This window comes from Podarcis cretensis, assembly GCF_951804945.1.
Source record: "Podarcis cretensis genome assembly, chromosome: 11".
Classification (NCBI taxonomy): domain Eukaryota; kingdom Metazoa; phylum Chordata; class Lepidosauria; order Squamata; family Lacertidae; genus Podarcis; species Podarcis cretensis.
The window spans coordinates 23,765,903-23,786,353 of NC_137180.1; the positions used below are offsets into that span (position 1 = coordinate 23,765,903).

Consider the following 20,451-nt stretch of genomic DNA (forward strand, 5'->3'; position numbering starts at 1 on the left):
GGATTGTTGGACACACATGCTGTATTTGGAAAGCTGGATTTATTCCAAAGGTTACAAATCTGCACACATGCAAAACTGAGGACCATTCATTTCAGTGAGAGAAGTATATTGGACACACGTCTGAAATTTAAGAATTTCTAAAAGAAAACACGCACCCTTTGGCCAGTAAATGCTTCCCCTGGCCTTAACTCTGAATTCCTAATTTGTGTCTTTAAAACGTATTTTTAATTATCCAGTCTTTCCACTAAAAAAGCCCAAAACCCTTCAACATGGGTTTCATCACCAATGAGAATGTGACATAATGAAATTAAAGCATAAACAATACAAACAACAGTATAACTACTTATAGAAACAGTATCAGACATTTGCTCTTAAAAGTGAAAGGTTGAAAAGTACAGAATGAGGTAGCATCTCAAAGACAGCAAAGTGAATGCCCTGCAGATTTGTGCAGGGAAGACTTCCAAAGGCTGGAGTGGAACCTTATCTCCATGGAGCTATTATTTAAATTATGTCTTAAAGAAACCCACATTTAGTATATTTCAATGGTATGTTAGATATTTTAGTAACCTTTCAGATAGTTTCATAATTTGTCAGCATTGGGCCTTCATGTAGAACATACAGCTTTCTTGTAATAACGTGTCCTCAGCCCTTGACCAAGAATCTATTTTACTTTAATTACAAATATAAACATTTGCTATTAAAACAATAAAGGGGGGGAATCAGTGATGGGTCCCCCCCACCACTGATGCACAACCATTTAACCAGATGCCATTTTTAACACAGTGCTGTCATTTTAATAGAAGTTGTGAGATTATGCAATCAACAGATTGGACAATGATTGGACCCATGTATATGATTCCCCACCCACCATGCATCATCAAGTGATGATTTCCATTAGTGTAATAGCCATCACAGATCAAATACCTGAAGGAGACCTTTTATATCTGTGGATACAACTAGAAAACTATGAATCAGATGATTTACAGATGATTTACATCCATAAGTAAATCAGGCATTATGAACTTCCATCTGCAATAAATGGTCACCAATCTTTGTCTAGTAACATGCACAGTAACATTGGAAAGCCACTGCCTTTGTTACTCATTGTTCTTCCTTTTTTAAATTTTAGAAGCACCAGATCCTAGTTTAATCCAGGTACTACCATAGTTTAATTTAGAGCGGCCCTCTAGTTTCTCTCTTTTTTATATATATACCTATGAAAGAGGTGTCTGTTTTTGCTTGGATGAGGAGGAATATGGGTGTGCGATGGAGAGGGAGGGGAAGGGGGGAGGGGGAGGAGAGAATAAACCTTGGCCTGTGTGTGGCTGGAATGTAGCCTAGTGCACAGTGACATCCATTGCTCCACCCATCAGTGGCATGTAGCCCATGGATGGTGGCTGATAAGGTAATGTGGTCCTTGGGCTGAACATGTCCTCACCTCTGCTATATACTAAGGCTTCCTTATGTATCAGTGGGGTTAGGGGAACCCCAAGGACTGTCAAAGTACAGAGAAAAATCTTTGGAGCGAGGACCCTGAAAGGGAGAAATCTGTCCAAAATACCACAATGAAGACTGAACACACTCTGTAATCATGGAATGCAGATTATTGGAGCAGGAAAAACAGAAAACTATGGGGTGGAGGTTAAGGAATGGAGTATTCTGGAAAATGAGCCATATCCGATGAGCCATAGTTTGAACACTTGTTCCAATTCAGTGCTGCATTTTGTAACTCGATAGGCTAAAGTTTGTATGATCTTTCATACGAATACAAATGCAGTTGTGTAATATTATAGATTCAAACTCTGTGTTCCTGTCTGTACACTTTTATACTGAAAGCTTTCCAAGGCCTCCTTTGCCAATCTTTCTGCTTTTGTATGGTTAACGAACAGTCTACCTACCAACTTTGATAAAATGAATGACAAATGTGGTAGAAAAGCTAGTCTAATCAAGTTTCTTTTTAAAAATTGACTTCTATTTCAAGGTCTTCCTTTTTCCAATTAGTGTCCCTAAATTGATTGTTTAATGCATAACTAATCTCAAAACTTGCACTTCCTTGCTGATGGGGAAAGTTACTGCTCATTTTGTGGAAGCCACGGTACTTATGGCTCACATTTATCAAGAGGTGGCATTTTAGAAGTCATTATGGCTGCTGCTCTGCTTTTGCTGAAAGCAGACTTAAAATGAACCGATACAAAACATACGTCTGAGTGAGTTGTAAACACTTGTGTGTTCAAAGTGCTGCTCCTGCTGTGTTTAGAATTTAATCCTGAACTTGTAAACTAGTGTCAGGACTGTACTGTTTCCGGTGGGGCTTAATATGACTGAATGTTCCTCATTAAAAATAAAAAAAAAGAACCTACCCATGTGGAAAACTGGCTTGACATAGAAACTTAGCTAGAAACCTCTCTGACAATCCAACTTACAAGGTGAAGAAACTCATACACACGTGTGTGTGTGTGTGTGTGTGTGTTATACAAAAGTGTCAGAATCTTTCGGTCCCTAGGATTCTGCAAACTCCAGGTGACCCCTTAGCCTCAGAGAATGCTGGATGGGACCCTTTCCCTCAATGGCGTGACAATTTCTTTCTCATCACAAGACCCCCTTTCTGTTTTTATTTCCAAGGTGTAGGACTTTCCTACCTATACCCCTAAATGTCTAATGTAGTGATTCCATTCACCTGCCCATGCTATTCTGGCTTGCCCCAGACTTAATCTCTTACCTTTCTGGCTCTATCCAGTCCAGGTTTCTTCCTCCCTTGCTTGTCTTGCCCTTGTCCCTCTTCCAACGCCTGCTTCTTCCACTCATCAATGTCTTAGATCCTCATCCTCCAACATTCCCTTTTATGCAGCCGTCCTGCATGTCTGCTTAATGCTCTAAGCTGCTTCCATCCAGCTGTCCGTTTCTTGGCTCACCTGTGTTTTCATTTGAGTGACCTGGGAATGTCATGGGAGGCAGCTGGAGCATTGTCGTGCAACCACCACAATATTTTCTGAAGTGGTACCTCCCTCGTCTGGCAAAAGGGAGCCTGGTGGAGTTGAACCCAAAATTCCACTAAGGGTACTCTTGTAGAAAATGGCTGCTTGGTTGCCCATGCAATCCAGATTTCAAGGCATTTTGTATTCAGAGTACACAACATCCTTTTTATTTGAAGACAATTTACCATCCGACATGTTTTTCTTATCATGTTTGCTGTTAATCTTCTATTAGCTTTATCTTATCTACTCCTTTTGTAAGAAAATTTGGAGCAGAAAACACAAGCTAAGCATAGTATGCTGAGAGCCAGAACAAATGGCAAGCAGGGAAGACCAGGCCCATTGTCATGGCAACTGCTATCCCGATACAAATCGTTGGCGGGTGAGTGAAATTCCTTTCAGTGGGACAGTATTAAGATTCGTTGCAACGTTTCTATAAAATGTGGCTGTAATACTGTAATAACAACTCGTTCTATGCAAGTATGTTCAGGAAACAATAAGGGCATACTTTGAGCATGAAAATAAATTCCCCGTCCGGAATATTGGGTCCAGCAAGCTTCCCAGTTCAGCTCCGTATCCCTGGAAGCTCGGAGCTGGCCTAGCAGAATAATGCAGCGGTCCTGAGTCCATGTGAGAAAGGGATAAATCAAGTCCAAAAGACAGATTGGTTCTTATCTTTAGAAGCGTTTATTTACAAGCCATAAATCAGTCTCTCCATCGGAAACCTCCGCCATTCTCCAAAGACATTCCTCCGTGCTTTCCAAAAGCACACAGACACAGCCTGTCTGTTTAGCTGTGTCTCTCAGCGTCTCTCGGTAGAACTGAAAGTAACTCTCACAGACAAAGCCTGTGACGTAAAGCCCTGCTTCCGGCCCCTCCCAGATGCAGGGCACCACGGAGTTTTAACCCTGTCTGTTCCAAACTCCACACATACTAGGCCAGCAGAAAATTCGGACGAGAATTTTTCAGCAAACAACTGCTGCTGTTCTTATTTTATTTCTACACTGCTCTTCTCCTAGTGGGAACCTGTGGTGCTGAACACAAAAATTGCAATCAGAAAATTAAAAACATCTTAAAATAAAGCTCTTACCAAATATGGAAGAAAAAACAACAATAGCTGCTGAAATTCCAATTGGCGTTCATGCCTCAAAAACCCAAGGTAAGCAGCTAGGTCTTCAATTTGCATCAGGGAGAAAATTCCTTATATGATGTTGCTGTTTGAAAATTGTAAAAACTTTTCAAGCAGACCTGACCCACTTCATACTCTATGTATCGCACAATTATGGGGGTCAATTCTCCACTCCAGGGCATTTAAACAGGCCGGTGCTGCTCTCAACAGCACAGTTGCCCCAGCACATCACCTATCCAACCCACCCTCTAATCATGCCTCTTTTGCAACCTTTTTCTTTCCAGGTCAGCGGGCTTTGCTATGGTTTTTTGCAGAGCCAGGAAGGAATTTTCCATGTGTATCAGGTTTCCACCTTCCTCGTAGCAATAGTAAGAACTTTGGTGGTTGGCGATAACAAGGTACCCCGTTAGAGGAGTACTGAGGAAAGTCTCCGTCCATAAAGCCAGAAGCGTGTGGCTGGAGGGCCATAAAAGATTCCTTCAGCGCCTGCGGAAGGGGGACCATTTGTGTAAACACACATTTTGCCGTGGTCCTATTTTCCCCCAACTGACCCTGTCATACCTCAGACACCCCGGCTGGGAGTTGAGAGGGATACACATCCAATGCTTATGCTAAGGTTTACCTACAATTGAAAACAAAGTTGCGCCCATTTTCCAGTCCCAAAATGTTGTTGCATCCTTTCATTTGCCCATGGTGGCCTGGCTCCCTGGCTGCTGCGACAGGGTACACAATATCCTTTTATTTACTTTAAGCCCAGAATACTGATTTATTTGCAATACCATTTTGAAGAAAATATCCTTTTATTATTAACTTTAAAACATAGTAACTTTTAAGATGTATTGATTTGATTTGTTCTCTCTTCTGTTGTGAGCCCAATATTTTACCTTTGCCTATTTTTTGTCGCTGTCCCCACCCGCCCGCATGGAATTCCTGCTACCCCAAGCAAGGAATTTAGGTTAACATTCTGAAATCTAAGGTACACTGACAGCTTTTGTATTAAGACTAGATTGGCACACCACTTTACTTGCACTATTTGCACAGGGGTTGTGTTCTGGGTCATCACGTGCAACAGCAAAGCTTGGATAAACCCATTACGCCCCCTTTTCCTGCCACTTCCAGGTTTGTGGCGATGTGTTGGTGCATGGTCATGAATGCTTTGATCACGTGCAAAATGGTCATTGCCTGTATCTGAATGATCTGAAGTAATTTTTAAATCAACCAACTATACTTCCAGTTAAGCCTTTAAGTTGATACAGCCCCCGCCCCTCGGGCATAAATGGTGTCCAACAGTTAGGATGTATATGGTTTTGTTATTTATTTTGGCATTTGCCTCATGCTTTCACTCATCAGGAGTCTATACAGCAAAGAGAATTAGATGAGATATTCCTGGTTCTCTGGTTACTGCGAAGATCTTGTACATAGTCTGTAACCTAAGGATCATGTCTTCCCTAACGGTAAGCCCTGATGTTACACTCTTATTGGCACAGACAGAAGAGCAACACAAACTGATGCTTTGGCAACAGAGAAATCTTTGGATTATATTGAGTACTATTGCAACAGAGAAGGCCAGAGCTGAATATTTTATCTCTAAAATAGTGATCAAAGCAGCTCGACAAAAAAGTTATCACATTTTTTTTTATTAGCAATCTTGCATCACACATCCCGCCCCCAAAGATATAAAATATTCCTAGGGAAATATATATATATATATATATATATGAAAACCTTCCAATTAAATCAGCTGGCTTCAAGGGACAGTATGAAAAAAATGAGACACAACGTAAAGGAATGTTAAAAATCCTTAGCATGGTGGAACTCCTGCAACAAGAAATTTAGATTCAGCTTTACATGATTGCTTTAAATGCACTGATTTCTTCCATTAAAAAAAAAAAAAAAGAACGTGTGATAAATTGTTCTTAACATATATGGGCATCAAAACTGACATTAAAATGTGTACAAGTTTGAAAAACGTTCACAGGAAATACAAGGAAAAAAAACAGTAAATCATGATTTTTTCCTCTTTCCTTAGATTAGTATGAACTGGACTGCAATTTTAACAACTTTATATTTTGTATTGAATTAATTGCCACTGCCTTAGAAGGCATTAGCTTTCAGACAAGAATTATTTTGACTTAATACAAACGTCTGCTGGTTAAGGAACATTCAGGCATGATTGTACAGCCAATGAAAAATAAATGAGTAAAAAAATAGGCTGCAATCCTATGCTTGCTAACTAAGAAGTTTAGGCTGCAATCCTGAACACACTTACCAGGAAGTAAGTCCCATTCAACGCAACTTCCAAGTAGACATGCATTTTAATGTAGACTTACGCAATAGGATTTCTGAGGGAACATGTCGTAAGATTGGGCTGTATGTCTAGTCACATGAAACATTATTTGGAAGTGTGTTTTACAAGTAAACAGACTACAATTCATTGCATCTTTTTATTTTTCTGAATTTTAACCTTTTGAATAATTTTTACTCCCTTAAGAACAATTAGAGGCTTCCAGTAAATATTTCCCACTTATGGACATCATAAAACTGAAGAAGTAGTTACAGGAATGTTCTGCTGGCATTTAAGGATTTCATCTAAAGAAAAAGTATTCATTTTTTCTGTTTATTGCATAAAATGATTCATTTATAGCTTCTTAATACTCTTCCACTGTACTATTTCCCCCCCCCCCAACAGTTCACATGAAATTGTGTGAATACAAAAAAATGAAATAGGGAATCTATATAGTGTCCTCTGAAGAATGCCTTCGAAACATGAAAATTATAGAAGAATTTAATGTCATCAAGATGGGAAATGTGCCTGGATAACAACATGGCATAGATCAGATTACTACAGTACAAAAATGTGCGACTATAAAAGCCATTTCCCCATTAAAATATTAGTTTCAGAGGAAATTATGTATCAGCAAAACTTAAAAAAAGGTGAAGGTTAAAGGAACTGGAATCATACAGAATTGCAATTTACAGTGCATTCCTACATATGTCTACACAGGAGCAAGTCTCATTGGGTTCAATGGAACATGCCCCAAGGTGTTTATAGGATTGCAGCCTTTACTGGTTGCCAATAGTAAACAGTAACTTTATTTAGGGAAGTGGAACTTTTAAATCCCCATGGCTTCAAGAACTCAGTGTAAAATACTGGAGGCAGAAATACTGAGGAATAGCATCTTCAGAAATATGTAACAAACATTAGCAAAATAAGCATGGACATTTAAGTTTGTACAGTGACATTTTAAAAATATAGGCACATGATTCTCAATGCACTGTTTGCTACAATATACATGGCAAGGCAGCTTTTGCACACCTTTAAATTTACGTGTATGTTGCAGTTTAACTGATAGGTGAATTTTACAGTATCATTTATTCTTCCATTGTTTTAATTCATTACATCGTTTTCTACATTCAATTAGAGCATTCAGACCACCACCACCAGAACAAATTTGGTGCAGGAGAACGGAATGTAACCACCACTGTCAAATAAAAAATATGTGTTTTAATGTCCTTCCCCCCAAAAAACACTACATGGACACCAAAAGAGTAACAAGATGTATCAAAAAATAAGGCACATTTATTTTGATATTGAAATATTGAAATAGAAAAAGGCTTTCAGAGAGCATTAGTATCCAAATGTTCTGTAAAAAAATCTTGTATTCATGAAATTATAGACTTAACTTTCATTACTCTTCATAATGGAGTAATTGCACATATCCCAATGTGTCAAGTAACGAAACAGAAGTTTGTTTGACATTTCCAAGAAAGATGAATCTAAAATTCCAGAATTTTAACTTCTGCCACTTCAAGATGGTAGGACAAGTGATTATAATTTTCCACACTTCTCAAAGGCTCTTGGATTTCACTCTACGGCTAGAGTGGGATAAATGCAGACTCCATGTGGAACAAAATTGTAACTGTCGCTTATAGAAGTCTTTACAAGTATTTGGACAATAGCTTCGCCAGAGCATATTCAGGGTTTTAATTCCAGACTGTACTATCTGGGATTTCAACAATATGTAATTATTTAAGACCCAATTACAGATCAGAAAACCATTTAAAAATCAACAGTCCCAACCTTTCAAACACAAAATCATAAACTTAGAAGCCATAAACTAACATTTAACCTGAGATTCACTATGTAGATGAAAATATCCTTTGTTTTTCTTCCACTTCTTATACTGATGTTGGCATTTTGTTAATGGTAAAGTTGCTTGCTTGCATCATGGCTTTTTACTGTGCTGGAGATCAAATAAATTCTAGAGTGAATGTACTGTCACAGTATCCAAGAAGCTGGAATAGAAATGTGCTTCTTATTGCACACCAATCTTTGAGAAAAGTTGCAGATTCTTCTTTAGCATTTGAGTTCTAAAGGTCAAGTTTCATCTCAGCTGAATTCTGTATGTGTTTATCTCCATAGGACTCATACTGATTTCACTAATGTTTCTGGCATCTGGAGGTGAATGCATCAAAGATAAAGATGTAGGTATAAGACTTCCCACATGGAACTTGTTAAAGAGTCTGTGCACCTTTAGCTGGAAAAGTAAAAAAAGATCATTATTTACAACACAGAATTGGACATGAATTTTAACTTCGCTCTTTAATGATTTTCCAACTAAGTTCCTCGTAAGTAGATTCTAACTAGGGCTGGGCGAAATATGGATATATCGTCCAAAACCGGCTTGAAGTTCACATCGGGAAAACCGTTTTGTAATATTTATAACCTGGCAATATATCACAAATCACAATGTGTGAGGGCTGGGCAATCAATATCTGGCTTTCAAAATCGTGATATATCACCAGCAAAACATAACAATATACCATGATGTCTGAAATAAGGATGGAACTATGCAGAGGTGAACAGGGCACTACAATTCTGCTCACTTAAGTGAACTGCAGGCTTGTGTTTCTCAAGCAGCAGTCCCTCATCATGCAACATGGGAGACGTCTCTTAAACTGAAGAGACTTTCAGGACTGGTTTGTGACATAGTATAAGAGCCTGCTATTCCAACAAAAGAAGGTAGAAAATCCAATTATGCACGTCCAAGGCATTATCAAACGCAGCTGACTCAATCTCTGCCAACTTGTTTCTCTACTACCGTATGAATAAATCTAAAATATTGTAGAATACCTTTCCCTGAGTTGTAGAGCAGAGGAGGCCCAGGTCTGTGCTTGTGAACCTACAATCAAATCCCTTCCTGTGAACAATCAGGGCTGCTTCCTCAGATGGCCCAGAATCTGCCTGCAAAACAAAAGGAGAAATTGTGGGCAAAGGGGATGGGGAGAGGAGGAAAGAAGTGTAGAGTCTAGGCAGAGGCACAAACTTTTGAATCATGACTGAAACTGCTAGGAAATTGACAAGTTACTCTGGAGCCCAACATTGCCTAACTTCACTGATTATTGCTATGATTTTAGACCTCAGTTATATGGCCATAACAGGTTCAGTCACATACATAATTTTAATTACTATAGTAAAACTTAGAAGATTTTGGCATACATAGCAGTTATATCCCCAAATGCATGTGTGCAGGAATACAGATGTTATCTGAAGCAGGTTATGGGCTAATAAACAGCTCAGTAAGATGAACAAAGCATCTGTTACTTTATATACCGTTAGATTCACTTGGCGGTGGCACTAAAAACTAAGCCAGAAATTCAGGCAAAATAACCTCCCACATAACTAAAACAGTGCATACAATTGTTCAAAAAGGAAGCGTCTAAGCTTTTTTAAGTTTTTTTTTTTAAAAGGATTCAGGAGCCTACAATGTTAGCAGGCACATACAAGAGCTCTTCTAAAAGGCAGAAGATGGGAATACATGATAGGTGTGCAAAATATGTACATTTTATTGAAGTGGAACTCTCAAAACCCATGCTGTCAGCTACTAAATGACACTGAAAACACCATTAGAGAAATTTACACAAAGAGCCATCCATTACTAGTAGCCACTGACAGACGTAGCCTCCATGAAGCTGTCTAATTTAAGCCAATTAAAACTAGTGGCCACCACCATATCTTATGGCAACAGTATGTTGTGCCCTGCACTGAAGTACATTTCAGGCGTATCATCTATCCCTTTAACGATAGCAAAACAAATACGGCAGCAAATTTCAGCATGCCTACCTGTTGTCCATTAAGCAAGATTGTCTGCTTTTTTGTTAGGCTTTTGCTTTGCTTTAAAATATTTGTATTCTAAAGGCTGCCCACTATCCACCCAGTGTGTAAGAACACTTCTCCCTTTATTTATTTAACACTGTGAACAGGAGCATGGCTATTTTATGACAAGGTTTCATCACACCTTCCCTATTTTTGTGGGGGGGGGGGGGGGCGGGGAGATGCTACTGCCGAGAGAGAGAACAGAGGCAAATGTTACCTGGAAAAGTCTTTTGGTTCTTCTTGATTAACAAAATTCACCTTATTCTCTGTCTGGTTTAAATCTGAGTATTTTAATGCTACTAATGAAAGATTGCAACATTTCGTAATTTCACATTGTCTTAAATATGTTGACGTTTATCATTCCAATAATATGCATCATTAGGCAGAGAAATCTACAATTTTATTGTTCCTTGTACAAAAATGATGGTTTGTGGTCTATTAGGAAGCAGACATTTATCACTCTCTACTTCAGTAGGCTCACATAATGAAAGCCCATACGTAGCATACACAGAGTTATTGCCTATGGAAATTAATTCTGTTTGTGGTGTAGAAAAGAAGTGACTGCATCTGTAAATCTACATTCATGGAAGTACATGTCACAAGCTAGGTTGCAAAGCATTGTTATAGGTTGGTACGGAACTGTGCATCTCAAGTACATCATCCTAGTAATCAGACTCAAGCCCTTGCTCACTTCTCAAACTTACTTCTGCACTGCTCTTTGACACCAGTGATTATCATTAACAGTGTCAATAATGTCAGGCACATTTTATAGTGTTTAGAAGTAACAGATGCTAAGACTGTACTAATTTCTTCGGAGACCCATTTCAGAAGTCTTGTAAAGGGGCTTTCTAGAAAGCAGTAGTTTTGAGTACAATGAAATAACCATTTCAAACTTATTTCAAGCTTACCTTTGATTGTATGGTTCTTAAGTTAACTATATTCATATCACAGGGCATGGATGACATTAATGGAGAAAAGGTATTCAACAGCGATGGGATGCCAATGTCTGCATAGGTAATCATTGGAATCAAAGGATGATTTATAAAAGATGATGTTATATGACTGAGGAGAGAAGGAAAGCTGACTGTCGATTTTTCTTCTTTCTATTAAAAAAAGAAGATAGTAGTAAGCTATTTTCAGTTGTGGTACATTGAACGTATATGCATTCATTTAAGCTGATAAATGAACCCATGAATAAAACTAAATGGCATTTGGGACATAGGTAGCCAACAGTGTTTTAAAGTCAACAGTGCCCCCAAAAGATTACTATAAACAGACATACACTCTAGCGGTCAAAAGAAGCCACAGCACTGTTAGGGCACATACTTTAACCTATGGCAAAGTGTGTGAATTGTGTAGTTTCTCTTTCTCTCATATAGAAGTGGTTATGCAGCATTTGGGAGTGCTTAGCTGATCTATTGGGGTCTATATGCATATACCAAAGGAACTGGTTCTTTATCATCCATACTCTCTGTGGGGGTCTTTTGCATCCCTCTGTCATGCTGGTTCCTGATGAATAACTGAACAGTGTGCTCTTTTAATCCTGAAGCAAACAAAGGTACCCTTTTCTTGGTTTACTGGGCTGTTTCTCTGTGTGTCTCATTTAACTAGGTAACCTGCTATACTCTGCCTGTATCCAACATTTGTACCACTATTTATGGTTTTTCAGGCAGCGTTAATAAAGATTTTAAATTTAACTGCTACTACCTCAGACTTCCCTGGGATCCCAGTATAATGATCTGTGACTACACCATAGACTGGAATGGCATTTATCTTTGTCAAATCTGTACCACTTAAGACTGTGATAAATAAATACATTTAATTTAAAGCAGCTTGGCTTGTACACTCATGATGTTCTTTATGCACCCCTGTGAAAATTTGCTAAGTTGTGCATCTGTATGACTTCACTCTACAGTAGATAAAGTCATATGACGCAAAGCATGATGCTGAAATATTTCATCTTAAAGAGTAGTGTAGAGGACCAAATATTCAACTATTGTCATTGCCATCCCTCTCCCAACAATGAGCCTACTGTTGGTCCCCATTGCCTTTACCACCACAATCACTGTTTCTATTCCCCCCCCCCCCTTCTGCATGTAGAAGGCCCCATGTGCTCCCCTGCAAACCACAGGAGTCTTACAGTGATGCCCGATGTCTACAGTTCTACAGATGGAAGAATCACCTTTCGCCCAACCCCCTTCCACCAGAATTTATTTGGACTTAGTGAGTGACATTATAGCAACATATTCTTTCATATGAACTCCCTAAAACAGGGAAGAACAGAAAGACTTTATGACACACCATAGTCAGGTTCAATAACATAAGTGAATCCATATTTGGAAAGATTAATGTACTAATCAGAGATATGAAGAATCCCTTGGTAAAATGTTCTTATGATACATATACATGTACATATATTTGGAAGTTAATATTTAAGAAACTGAAATCAAGTTATTTGTAACACTTCTCCTACCATATCTACTCCATTTCTTTTCTCCAACAGAATTCGGAATAGATTAGCTGTGATTTTGTTATCTTGTACACCTTGTCCTAAACCTCGATTGTCGTCCTGCATAAGTCGGCGATCCATGATGACCTCTAATTGGCCTAAAAACAAACATTCGTCTTATTTTGGATCCACCACTCAGCACTCTGTTAAAGTATCTAAAAATCATGCTGCTACGAAAAGACAGACTACCCATTATTCTACATATGCATAAAGGATAGAATTATTAACAGGTATAAAAAATTGGATGTCTTAAAGCTCTCCTAATCCAAGATCTTTTGTCCAAAATATTCATAAACATTGCTCTATTTATATTACTTTTTCCTCTAATGTTTCAGCAAGCACCTACATATCTTATCAACTATTCATAGAGCCTTGATTAGCCTTGGAGAATTACATGGAACTTGAAGGCCTTTGAGCTATGTTATGACCACAACATTGTTTACTTTCCAGCATAGTCAGTCTTTAAAACCTTCTGGTGTTACTTACCACTTTTTAAACTTGCAACGCCAAGAGACTGAGCAGAAAGAAGAGACAAGCGTATCTTGCTATCCTGGACATAAGCCATTGTTGCCATTGGATAAATATTTGCTTGAAGAGGCAATTTGCTCATTGTCTGTCTAGGCTGAATCTAAATTATCAAATGTGACTTCAATAAATTTCATTGATAATTTACATAAGACAAATAGAAAAATAGATTTTGCTAAATGGTAATTGAATACAGTTGTACCTTGGAAGTTGAATAGAATCTGTTCTGGAAGTCCGTTCGACTTCCGAAACATTTGACTTCCAATGCGTGGCTTATGATTGGCTGCAGGAGCATGCTGCAGCCAACTGGAAGCTGTGGAAGCCCCATTGGATATTCGGCTTCCGAAAGAACGTTTGAAAACCGGAACACTCACTTCCGGTTTGCAATTTGGAGCCAAGGAATGACTGTACTATACTTTCAGGCTTGCCCAATTTCTGTTTCTTTCCCTAAAACCAAGTTATTGATGACAGCCTATAAACAAGTTATCTTTCTAACTAATATTTTAACAAACGAACGTCTGTATGCAACTCAGCTAAATCTGTGGGAGCTCCCAGAGGAAAGTCACAGATTAAAATCTCAGTGAAAGGGTGAACTGGTATAAGAGAAGGCGGTTAACAACTGGGTTTTTATTTCTCTTCATCATTTCTGAGATTCACTTCCTGCTAATCTTCTAATTTACCATGTGCAAGAGCTTGCATACATGTTGCTGAAAATACAGGGAGCTTGCCTGAGTGAGGTCTGCTGCATTCCACCATGGCTGTGGGTTCATCAGCAAACATACTGATTGCACCAACCTCAGGTTATGCTAGTTGATAATTCCCTTTTAAAGGGAATGGAAGCACCTCTCTGCTGTCCTGACTTGGGAATCCAGATAAGTGAGAGAGACAAAACATGGGGGCAGACATGGTATCATTAGTGGGAGATAAAAGGTGGCATTTCTTCATTAATGTCTGATAAAATTGAGTGGAATTTAAAAAAAAATAGGGGATGAGGAGGATGGGAAGATAACGTAAATATTTTAAGATTTTCATCCAGTTTATAGAAATTTTTTATTGTTACTAATTTTTTTTAACAAACACCACTCCAATAAAAGATGAGAGTAAATGTTAACAAAAAGGCTAATCTAAAACGTAGAACATAACCCCTGTGTTTAAATTAACATGCCGTTTACCTGGTATCCATTGAGGTCAGTGTAAAATCTGTTATGGCTTTCTATGTCAGATGAAATCCGCATTGCAATCTCACGATTGTATTCTCCTCTAATGTCCACAATGTTGGATACCTCAAGGGACTGACCTTCAAGCCCTAAATATAACATGAGATTCAGTAATTTCCAAATACTAGTCAAACCCATGATCCTAAGCAATAAGGAACCAGTCAAGTGCAACATATATTTGCAGCTCTATTGGAGCCACATAAAGAGGGGTTTCATAGATGCTTCGATCGGTTGAATCTCTAGAGCTGCATATCCTGCTTTAGAAGAGGACTGGAACCAAAGGAAAGATGTCAGAAGATGCCATCTTTTGCACATGATATATTTATTAATTCAACTGATTCCACCTTTGTTGCTCTCCTTTGATTTTCAAAAGTAGTGTGAATTAAAGAATGAGTTGTGAAATTATTTATAATGAGTTTTGGGGAAAATGTTTAGATTTATCTTCCACTAAAAAACCAGAGCCCTTTTTGTTGGGAATAACCCAGACAGAAATTCCCAGGGGCCAGAAAAGTTTTGTTTATGTATGCAACAACAACAGCCCGTGTTCTGTCAGCCCCCAAATGCAAAGTGAGCAAGGTCCCTTGTAAAGAGCACTGGCAACTTTAGATGTTAGAATATGAAGAAAAACTTGCAGGTTTAACCCACAGAATAAGAGAGCAAGAAGAACATATATTTAAAGAAGAATGGAAAATATTTACTGAATATATGGAGAATAATTATACACAGCTGAAAACACTGGCAGCATTAAGATAAATTTAACAGAGTAAACAATATTTGATTGATGTAAAAGTGGAAAATTGATTTGAATTGTTATAGTAAAATATGCAGGAAAGTATGATTTGTAATATGAACTATGGAAGGAGAAGAAGGGAAGCCACTGGATATTTTAAAGGTTGTATAATGTTTACCGTATATACTCAAGTATATGCCGACTTTTTCAGCAAATTTTTTATGCTGAAACCCCCCCATGGCTTTTACTTGAGTGAGGGTCCCTGGCAGAGGCTGTTGTCTATATCTATAGATATATAAGGCTTTTAGTTGAAACCAATTGACGTTCCCAAACACTTTTCAAAGGCACCATCACAAACAATGGATTACATTAATCTAAAGTAGGCTGAATAAATGTAGCAGATCAAAGAGTTCATTTCTGAACAACTCTCACTGCAGTTAACAAGTTTCTAAAATGGTAAACTGTAGGAAAGTCAACTGTATTCACATGCACCGAAACAAGACAATATTAAACCCTAAAAGAACTGGAGCATAATTGCACAGCTAGATTTGCTAACAATATATTACCATGAACTTTGTAAAGTCGTATTGTGTGTGTCAAATGATGGAAAAAAGTAGTAACTTCAGAAAAGATCCTCCCATGTGTAACTCGTATGATAGGTGGATCAGAGAAAACATAGGGCTGCAAAAAGACAAAAGCAAAATTATGTTAGTACTTTGAATCTTCACATTTCATTGTCTTGCTTACGGGGGGGGGGGGCACTGTTATTGCGACCCTTCAGAGGAGCTCCAAAAAGTAGGAAGAAGCATGTCCCTCACACATCCTCTTTCACCACATCCGTGGAATGCCTTGAAAGAGCTCCAAGTTAAAATCGTACTTTGTATGAGAGAGATGAATTTTGGGCCACATTTATCTTGTCAAAGATCCCTCAAGCTTCAACCAAGAGCTATATGAACAAAGGACAATTGTTATTCAACGACATCTGATCGCTAATTAAATAGTTTCCCTCTTTCTGGCACAGCTTTTCATAAAACTGGAATATTTATTTTTGGAAATCCCAAGAAAACTGGGAGATGGCCTTCTCAGTCATTGGCAGCAACAGCAAGCCCCCTCCCCTTATAAATGCACAACCAGGAGCACATTTCAAAGGTCCTGATCACTCATTGGCTGCCGCATCTCCACCTGCCCCTCATCTGATGGAGGCCTGGGACAGGTGATTGTGGTTTTGGTGGTGGGTGGGTGGGTAACAGCTTCATGAGTCAAGCAGCGACCCCTCCCAGACCTAATTAGGTCTGTGGATTGGATGCTCCTCAATCCTGCTGTAGATCCCCGTTTCCAAATGTTTTGTATCTGCAGTTTATCTTCAGTGAAAAATAAAGGCCCATTTCACTATCTACTTCAATATTTTAGGTTGGCTGTGCAGTTGCCCTTCCGCAAATGGAAAGCTTCCTTCCATTGATGGAAGAAGCTGTGGAGTACAAGACAATTCCCCCTGATTTCCTCACATCATCTCTTACAACCTAGTTCTCCCAATCCCTAAGGGTATGTTTTCAAGAAACACAAAGGGGCTGCAGCAAGAAGGCGTAATCAGCAAAAATCACCCTGCCTCTGTTTCTTCCAATAAGAGCATATCTGGGTTAAGTCCATATTTTTTTTAGTGATACCTATATAACACAAGTGATAAAAATGTTCTGAATCAGATCTCAGTTTACCACTAATGAATCTCAAGAGATTCATCCTCCTTTCTTCCCAGTCAGTCATGGCTCACTTTTCTCAATCCAGTGCTCTTCTGGGAGGTCACAACATCTATTTCAAAAGTGGGGGAAGTTTTCCACTAGCAGAAGGGTACCTCTGGATCAAAGTCAGTACATACACTCTTCCCTGCTTTCCTCAATATAGTCCAAACACAAGCCTATTATTATTACCTTGGCATCTCCATCCGGTAAGAAGAGATAAGCCCCACTCTTATCTCGGTTACTTGTAGTCCCATACCAAACAAATTCCATCTTGACACGGTGATTTTTATTATTCTCTTTTGTATTTACTTTCTAAAGGAATAACAACAACAATACTGTTATTCCAATTTCTTTCAATATCAAAATATTTTCAAATAGTTAAATATACATACCTCAAGAAGCCCAGAATTCCCAGAGAACCAGACTTTCATGTAAGAGTTCTCTAGCATGATCTCATCCAGAGCATTCTGTATCTCTTTAACGTTGAAAACTCTATAGGGCTTGACTAGCTTAGCTTTGTCGTTATGATAGAGATTATAGTCCGCCAATGCAGCTTCAGAACTCAGACCCTCCAGCAGCTGGTAAACTCCAAAACCCAAGGGTGGTATACGAACCAAGAAAGAAATCTGTTAAGTGAAGGCAAAGAAAGGTTATTTTTCCAATATCAAGAGCAGACATCCAAGTGTAAACAAAATTATTTGGTCCCCAAAGGATGACTTATACCAAGATCCTAAACTCACAACTGTGCTAGGAACTATTTTCTAATCAAAGCCAACATCCTTGTTATGAACAGACATGTGAAAATAATGGTACTCAAGAGAGCTAGATCTCATTTAGCAGGATTCTTTTCAGTTTATTAAATCCATGCTTTCCCCACAATAAAGCAGAACCTAGGACACAATATTAGCTACAATAGCTGCCTTTCAAATAAACTGTGTTCAGTCAAAGATTCCACTACATCAATTTATCCTCATTTTCTTCTATTCTAAGAAATTCAAAGGTAATGATGCAATCAAATTCTTCTACGTTTGAGAAACTTGAGGAGCAATGAATCAACAAAAAAATATTTTGGAGCAACAAACCATCCTTGTTTTAATCACTGCATGTACTCTTACTTGAATATATAAAGAATATTAAAAGCATTGCAATGCTTTTCTTTAAAGCTGTTTCACACAAGTAAAGACAGTTATATTTCAAGCAAGAGACAGAAAGGGAAATCAAGAACAGTTATTTTCTGCATGCTCAAACACTACAGCTGCAACCCCTCAGTAGGTTTCGTGTACTTCAGCAGTTGCAGGGGAAAAAATGTTTTCATTTTGAACTTTTAGGAAACTGTTACAAAAAGCATAAGGATTATAGCAGGAAAAAAATGTTGATGGAAATTCCACAGAATTTTATGAGATTGGAGAGCCAAGAGAATTTGAAAGAAAATGTAACCTGGATTCTCCTTTCTCAGAGAGACAAACAAAATAACTTATTTTATGTTCAGAGAATTGTTAACTTCAAACTTACACATTCTCCTCTGACTTCTCACCACCAGGAAAAACATAATTAAACTAAACATTTGAAATGAAAAATTGATAATTTTTTTTGTCACTTTGGAACTATAACCTGGATTAAAAGAAAGCTTTAGTAGGACTACAATCCTATACCCAATTTCTTAGGAGCAACCTCCAAGAATTTAAAGTGAGTTTACTTCCAAGTAAACATGCATGCTGTAGTAATTTTATGCACCTTCTAAGTCTCAAATGCATAGGCATCTCATTATTATTTATAAAGGGGACGACAATAATCAAATCCCAAAGTTAAAATTATCACTTTTATGCTTTAAAAAAAATCCCAAATACATTATCTAGCAACAGTTGTAGATGACTGAATTCCCTTTTTTGTTTGTCATTTGTACTACTGCTTCCCACATACAAAATATCCACATGCTTGTTCAATACACGTTCATAGATGTATTACAAATAGCTTGCCTGGTATGCATCATATGTTATTTTAGCAGCTCCATCCCATACTGCGGTAAGCTGGACCACAACTGGTCTTCCAGAAGGAGACAATACTTTAACTCGAGGTGTATTCACGTAGACTGAAACCACTGATGAGCGTTCTTGTTCTGTAGGATTATAAATCAAAAGGTACCTGCAAGAAATGTTGCCAGATCTTTACAAAAACAAAGTTATTTGATCAAAGACTTCTTTTTTCACCTGAATTACCAAGATAGGAAGTTATACCAAGAAAACATTAAAACAAAAAGAATACATGGGCACAATGCATCTAGATGCACAATGCATCTAATATGCTAGCTAGATATTAAGAGTTTTTCTTTTAAGAACACTTTTGAAGAGAAAATATTGAAAAGTTCTTGGCAAATCTTTTTCAGATAAATCTATTCATTTACTAGTCACCTGAAGTGTTTCATGTCTAGAGCCTCAAAATACAGTTTAATATGGTGTGTATATTCTCTTAAAAGCATATATAACTTGTTGAAATTACTTTATATCATTGGGTTGGGTTCAAATGAGCTTCCTCTGTTGGAGGAAACATTTGAGATCTATCTGTAAAACACTGAAAATCACCCAACAAACGAAGCCAAGTATTGTAGCTGAATCTAAGAACATCTGGACAGTTGCAATTTCTTAGCCCAAACCACAAGCAATTAGTATAGAATGAAACGATGCGGCTATATCTTAAATTATTCACATAAATTAAAGAGGGGGAAAACTGTTGGAATATAATGAAAGCACTGGCATACATTTTATCAATTTCTGTTCTTACATTTTCTATCACACTACTTTGTCTCAGTTACTTAACTTCCTAGGTGATTTCTTGCGGGAGCGCATTTGTAAGCTGCACTGGCCAGTGTGAATATACTAACATGACCTCTGTTTAAAAGGTTGATATTTAAAGAATCCAAAAAGTTAAAAGCAAATGAATCACCCTTTCCCAATAAAATTCATCCAAAATTAACCTGAGAACAATGGCAAAGAAGAGTATTTATATTGCTAAACATTCAGATACCCCTTGTTTGAGTTACTCCCCATGTTCACTGGCATCTAAGAGACATGCAACTCACGTGTGACCGCGTATACATGCAGTGACGGGAAATAAATAATACAATTCAAACCAGGAAGGAGTCTTTGTGGCTCACAAAAAGACCAACCCCAGAGACCGAAGAGGGTATCAGTTAAGGTGGAGGAAGCCCTGAAGAGACTGAGCTTTGTTTATGCTGCTCAGCCTCCCCGCCTAACAGCTGATGTGTGGGGTAGTGCAGCCGCCGCTGCCACCACTTTCCCACACATCCCTCCAGCCTCCTGCCAGCTCCACAGCTTCGATTCTAGTTTTTGGATAAAGCATTCCCCCCCCCCACCCAGTATGGATTGAGGAGAGAGTGGCAGAGATGGCATTTAAACTTCACACAACTTCACTTATGCGAGCATGGGCCTGCAATGTAACCCCTACATAAGTGGAGAGAT

General features: G+C 38.3%; 1 protein-coding gene across 1 annotated transcript in view; it reads right to left on the reverse strand.

Moving 5' to 3' along the window:
* Positions 1–6,531: 6,531 nt before the first annotated feature.
* The window catches only part of MAN2A1 (mannosidase alpha class 2A member 1), a 57,411-nt gene continuing 43,491 nt past the window's right edge, over positions 6,532–20,451 (reverse strand). Inside the window, exons 13-22 of the mRNA XM_079995342.1 lie at positions 18,952–19,117; positions 17,368–17,601; positions 17,165–17,287; positions 15,806–15,920; positions 14,465–14,598; positions 13,254–13,395; positions 12,732–12,865; positions 11,167–11,361; positions 9,236–9,346; positions 6,532–8,639 (exon numbers count right to left, since the gene is read on the reverse strand). Coding sequence (XP_079851468.1) covers positions 8,487–8,639; positions 9,236–9,346; positions 11,167–11,361; positions 12,732–12,865; positions 13,254–13,395; positions 14,465–14,598; positions 15,806–15,920; positions 17,165–17,287; positions 17,368–17,601; positions 18,952–19,117 — 1,507 coding nt within the window. The 3' untranslated portion in view covers positions 6,532–8,486. The remainder of the gene's footprint in view (positions 8,640–9,235; positions 9,347–11,166; positions 11,362–12,731; positions 12,866–13,253; positions 13,396–14,464; positions 14,599–15,805; positions 15,921–17,164; positions 17,288–17,367; positions 17,602–18,951; positions 19,118–20,451) is intronic.